At 47.4% G+C, this 6330-nt stretch overlaps 1 protein-coding gene across 1 annotated transcript in view; it reads left to right on the forward strand.

Moving 5' to 3' along the window:
* The window catches only part of Fyn (FYN proto-oncogene, Src family tyrosine kinase), a 115871-nt gene extending 109780 nt beyond the window's left edge, over positions 1–6091 (forward strand). Inside the window, exon 13 of the mRNA XM_031347233.1 lies at positions 4514–6091. Coding sequence (XP_031203093.1) covers positions 4514–4722 — 209 coding nt within the window. The 3' untranslated portion in view covers positions 4723–6091. The remainder of the gene's footprint in view (positions 1–4513) is intronic.
* The last annotated feature ends 239 nt before the right edge of the window (positions 6092–6330 follow it).

Consider the following 6330-nt stretch of genomic DNA (forward strand, 5'->3'; position numbering starts at 1 on the left):
GGACATGTGTACATACGACAGTCCAGGTGGGCATGTGTACATACGACAGTCCAGGTGGACATGTGTACGTAGGACATGTGTACATACGACAGTCCAGGTGGACATGTGTACATATGACAGTCCAGGTGGACATGTGTACATACGACAGTCCAGGTGGACATGTGTACGTATGACAGTCCAGGTGGACATGTGTACATACGACAGTCCAGGTGGACATGTGTACATATGACAGTCCAGGTGGGCATGTGTACATACGACAGTCCAGGTGGACATGTGTACATACGACAGTCCAGGTGGCAACTGCACAATGTCTGGGTTTGAAAGGAAGAGTTGGAGACCTGACCCATTACATTTGAGAAGAAAGCCAGCAAAATGACTCAGAAAGAATACTACAGAGATCGTGTAGGGAAGCAAGTGCAGTCCACTTGGCCAGAGGCTCGCAGCTACAGTATATTGGGTGGAAGGACTGGAGAGGCTCGCAGCTACAGTATATTGGGTGGAAGGACTGGAGCTGTTACAGCCATGACCGTGTTTGAAAACATGAAAGAAAGAGTTGAAGGATGACCTCAGAGCAGCAGGTTGTGGAGGTCTGTGAACTCGGGGCCACCACCCAGGGCCTGGGAAAGTGGGGAATGGTCCCTGTCCAGGGAAAGAGCAGAGACATGCTGTGCTCCTGAGCTGTGGAGCACAGGTGAGACTTAAGACCAAACTGGGTAATGGATGGGTGTTTTTTAGAATATTACCGTGGTGTACTTAATTGAAGTACTGTTTATGAATTGAAAACTCACTGAATACTTGCTGAACTAGAACATCTTGAGCATTGCAAAGGTTTGTTGATGAAGTGGCAGGGCTACAGGACCACACGTGTGTGTTCTGGCCTCTGGTTGGTTGGAACACAGCTGGTTCTGTTGCACTCGTCACTTGCGGTGTCTAATATCCTACTTTTTGGGCAAAGCTGTCATTGGTATGTGTCTAAGTCAGTGAGTAGAATTGTTCATATATTCCCTGGACTTTGGGAGGTCCGGAGAGAACACATGAAAAGAAAGGAGAAGTGGGGTGGGGGTGGGGTGCTGTGGGAAAAGAGGCAGCAAGCTTAAGAATGCCTATCAAAGCTGACAGTGTGGCCTTCCGGCCTGGCCCACTCGTCCCTCTGTATACAGTGAGGTATGGCTCTGTCCCATGGAAGGAGGCCTTCTTAGCAAATATGACATGCTGTGTCAGGTTGTCACATCTGCTACGTCCAAGTCTTGAGTGGAGCACCGGAAAAATAGGCTTTACCCAAATGGTCAGTTCGACTTTTCCATCAGCAGAGACTGGATTAAAAGTTTAAAGAAGGGAAATATTTCCATTGGAGGAGTTTGGTTTTTTAATGAAGTAAACCACTTACTGACAAAGGACTCAGGGAATCACGCATGGGGAAGTAGTTAATTGAATTCTGCGGTGCTGTGCTGGGCACTGAATGCCAGGCTAAAGCCTTGAGATGTACTTGGGAAGTGGTTGTAGCTAGCTTCTAGGGAGAATGTGCTGTCACACCTCCTCTGAGTGTCAGGCCTCTATGGACCTCTCCTCCAGGGGCTCCTGGCAGGAGCCAGAACAAGGGAGATCCCTGCAGACTCAAGCTGTGTCGTTCCTGAAACACCATGAAACTAAGGTGTGAAGTCAGTGCACTGACATGCTACATAGCACAGAAGGAGAGTCTGACACGAACATGGGAGGAAGGAAGTGCCATTGAGGCTTCATTCACAACAGGGAGGGTTTGTGACATGGGACAGGGAGGGTTCTACAGACATGGTTGGTCCATGTCTGTAGAAATTTTTAATCCCAATCCGGGCTTTCTAGCCACCTTTGACCATTTAGTTACCAGGTAAGAGACAAACACAACCTTTATGTTTACGATAAACCTCAACCAGCACTAGGGCTGGGCAGGTAGAATCTACTTTCCTATCAATAACCCCGAGTTATTACTTACTGTTTCATTTGAGCTGCTCTTAACTCCAGTTGACCACACCCCAGGGCCACAGTTTCAGGCCGCTAACCCATGGCAGCTTCTCCTTCCTCCTCTTCCTTCCCCCTCCTCCTCTTCCTTCCCCCTCCTCCTCTTCCTTCCCCCTCCTCCTCTTCCTTCCCCCTCCTCCTCTTTCTTCCCCCTCCTCCTCTTCCCTCCCCCTCCTCCTCTTCCCTCCCCCTTGTCCCACATCTTAACCCCCACCTATGTCTCTTTTGCCCAGCTATTGGCTGTAGGCATCTTTATTTACCAATCAAAAATAACTTAGGGGCAGGGTGACAGGTCACATGAAGACTCCAGGTCATACACACACACACACACACACACACACATTTTTAGCATTACAATAGACAACATGACCAAACCTCAACAGGTTCAGGTCTGTTATGCTGGCAAGCAAGTTACAAAAGCTTTCTGCTTTCCTGAGCTTGTTGGGTTTGGAACTGTTCGTGAGGAAATGCTGGCCTCCATCCCTTACCCTTTCTGTCTGGAGGACCTCAGGAAATAGCTGCAGTCCATGTACCTCCCTTGCCTTCAGCCTCTACCCTAGGTCCTGGCTCCTCAGTATTTGGAGGGGATCTGAGCTCACTGGCTGCAACAGAAGAGGGTATTCTCACACTGGGCTCTGAGCTCTCCCGAGGAAAGGGGGCTAGCCTGACTAGAGGGAAGTTATTTGGTCATATTGAAGGTCTCCTTAAACACAGCCAAAGAAATGCTGGATTTTGTCACAACCAGAAATTATAAGGCCAGAGAATAAAAAAGCATCCTATAAGGATTTAGACAAACAGATGACTGAAATAGTTGTCATCCAGGGAGACCTAGCTGGATAGGTCCAGCTTCAAAGGTGAGAGCAACCCAGAAGCCTGGATGCTCCCTACAGAGAGAAATAAGAATGTGCTCCAGACCTGGCACCTCTGGCCAAGTGACAGCTTCACTTGATCACCTCTCCCAGAATTAAAGAAGGCTGCATTGAATGCTAAGTGGATTCTTGACCAGTGACAACCCTGAGTCTCAGCAGATTCTTACTGCCGTAAACTGACTGTCAGGGTTAGGGAAGATTTTAGATGACCAGCTCACAAGGTCTTGGCGGGGCAGGGAGGAAGGAAGGAAAGGTAGGCAAGGGAGAGAGGACCTGGAAGTAGCTGAGAAGGGAAGGAGTCACACTGAGTGAGGTAGTTCCCGCACTGGCAAGAGGACCAGCACTTGAGAGGCCTTGTTCAGCCTCCCATGATGCTTTCTGCTGTCCAGCCTGAGCATATCAGCATTAAGCAGCTCCTGCAGAGGAGCAGGGAGGTCTCAGGTGATAGATGCAAAGACTTCAGTGACACCCTGCCTCCCTGTCACAGTCTCCAAACCTCAGAGCACCATGGGGGTCACCAGGCCCAGCTGGCATGAAGGCAAATTTCCGACACCTTGCCCAAGCATGAGGAAAACTATGGTGTTCACAAATGGATCCCATAGCTCTGTTGCTTTCATTCTATGGGGTGTTGGTACACTTTATTCATATAAAAAATTCTTTTTAAATTTTTTGAATTTACATTGGTGTTCTGCCTCCATGTATGTCTGTGTGACAGTTGTGAACTGCCATGCGGGTGCTGAGATTTGAACCTGGGTCCTTTGGAAGAGCTGCCAGTGCTCTTAACCATTGAGTCATCTTTGCATCTCCCAAAGCTGTCTTTTTAGTTGTGTTTGTGTAAGGACATATGCATGTAAGTATAACTGTCCACTGAGTCCAGAGGTGTCAGCTCCTGTGGAACTGGAATGACAGGCCACCTAGTACGCGTGCTGGGAACTGCACTTGGGTACTTTGCAAGAGGGAACATGCTTCCAGCCATTAAGCCACCTTCCCCTACTTCTGTGTTTTATCTTTTCTACTGAGGTGTAATTTACACATAACAAATGTTCATTTAAAAGTATCCGCCCATGATTTTTGACTAGTGAAATTTGATAGTTCACACATACCACACTGGGGTCATGGACTGCAACCTGAGCTATTTCTCACGGCAGAGCATGGCTCCCAACCTGATTTTATTTTAAACCATTTCAGTGATAGAAATAAGACAGAGCTTGCATGTAGCCCCCACAGACAGAAATATTTGCTGTTGGCCCTTCATAGGAAAAATGTGGGCATTCAACCATGGCTGGATAGTGTCATTCGTAAAGGCCCCGGCTCCCTCTGACCTTTCACCGGTGGCCCCACCCCCACCCCCACCCCCACCCCCACCCGTGCGCAGCAACCCCTGATCTGGTTTCTGTCATATAGTCTTTGGCCTTGCTAAGGTCTTACCTAGGCGAAATCATAGGGTGTGCTGCCTCAGTGTCTGGCTTCTTTCACGTGCAGTGCTTTGAGAGTCACTGTCTGGGCTTTTGCATCTGTGAGTTCTCCATTCCTTTGTTCCACCCCTTCATGCTGCGATAGCCTATTCCAGGCATAGTTCCCCTCTGAGAGGGAGGACGGCCTCCTTACACTTTAGCCATGCCTGTTCTCACTGTCCCTTGTCTTCACAGGCATGAACAACCGGGAGGTGCTGGAGCAGGTGGAAAGAGGCTATAGGATGCCCTGCCCACAGGACTGCCCAATCTCCCTGCACGAGCTCATGATCCACTGCTGGAAAAAGGATCCGGAAGAGCGCCCCACCTTCGAGTACTTGCAGGGCTTCCTGGAGGACTACTTTACCGCCACTGAGCCCCAGTATCAGCCCGGTGAGAACCTGTGAGAGCCTGCGCTTCAGAGGCCTCCCCACCCCTCCCCGTTAGCTTCCAATTCCGTAGCCAGCTGCTGCCGAGCAGCGAGAACCGTCCAGGATCAGATTGCATGTGACTCTGAAGCTGAACTTCCACGGCCCTCATTAATGACACTTGTCCCCCAGTCCGAACCTCCTCTGTGAACCATCCGAGACAGAAGCCTGTTACTTCCCAGACTTGGAAATGCATTGTATGGATGTTATGTCAAAGGCCAAGCCTCTGTCCAGTGTAAATAGCCGCTCCTGTGCCAATGAGCCCAGTGCTTTCCTTTTTTTAAAAAAAAAAAAAGCAAATCCTATGTGATTTTAACTCTGTCTTCACCTGATTCAACTAAAAAAAGTATTATTTTCCAAAAGTGGCCTCTTTGTCTAAAACAATAAAATTTTTTTTCATGTTTTAACAAAAAACGATCAGGACAGGTGTTTGGGTTTTTTTTTTCCTTTTTTTATACATATGATATATATGTTAACATATGTTCCTGTACATACACCATGTGGGTGCTACCATGGAGACTGTGGCCAGCATAGACCACCTAGCTACAGGACCAGAGTGAGGATTACTGCAGAAACCTGCCAGCGGAGCACTGGCATCATCCTAAAAGCCGGTGGCCTCAGTTTTTGACTTCTACGAAGCATGATGTCCCCCTTTGTTTGGATTGCACTTTTTTGGTTCCTAATCATACCTGTAGATTGTTCATGTGACTTTTTTCAGGTCCCGGGGCCGAGGTCCCGAGTTTTAGTGCCAGTTTTTGCTCCAGCGAACTGCGATTTGTTCTTGAAACTTAGGAGTGAGCATGTTTAAGTGAGAAGCGGCCCGCCATAAGAACTGCAAGCCGGACACCACACAGACTTCCTGTATAAATGCGAATGCTGAAGGGTTCCCTGTTTTCCTTTTATTTAATAAATCTTGTAACCACATTTAAATGGTCTAAACCCATAGATTGTAGTCATGGCAACCTACTAAACTTTCTCATGCAACTAGAAATTACGGGGAAGGCAGGGGTGGGGGCGTTGTACACATCCCATTGTAAGATGAGTGTTCTGCTGTCCTGTACTGCTAATGAATGACTCTCCGCGGCAGGAGTGCGCCAGTAAATAACTATGCACTACTTTACATTTCATGGGGGTGCACAAAAAAAGTATTACATTTTTAGTTGCTGTTTGTACCAACCTCGAATTACATATGTCTAACAACAAATCAATTCCTATTTCTATTGAGTTTTTTAATACTGACTAGCAATTCTGAAGTCTTAATTCCTTTTTTGTTAATGATTTATTTGTGAGTTTACATTTTTAAATTGTTTAACTTTCCTAATTTAGTAATTAAAAAGAGAGCATTTTACATTTGAAAAAAAATTTTTTTGTTTATTTGTGTACACCACAGAAGGTACCCTAGGCGTTCTGTGACGTTCTGTGATATACCTGGCCCGTACCAGATGGGGAGGAAGCACCTGGTGAATCAGGCCACTGGGCAGTGATTTCCAAATGACAGAGCATGCAGAGCATCTGGAGACCCTCCCCACCAAAAGGCAAAACAATTGTCTGGCTAACTCAGAGATGGGCTAAAGTAGAACTGGGTAC

This window comes from Mastomys coucha, unplaced genomic scaffold, assembly GCF_008632895.1.
Source record: "Mastomys coucha isolate ucsf_1 unplaced genomic scaffold, UCSF_Mcou_1 pScaffold3, whole genome shotgun sequence".
NCBI lineage: Eukaryota > Metazoa > Chordata > Mammalia > Rodentia > Muridae > Mastomys > Mastomys coucha.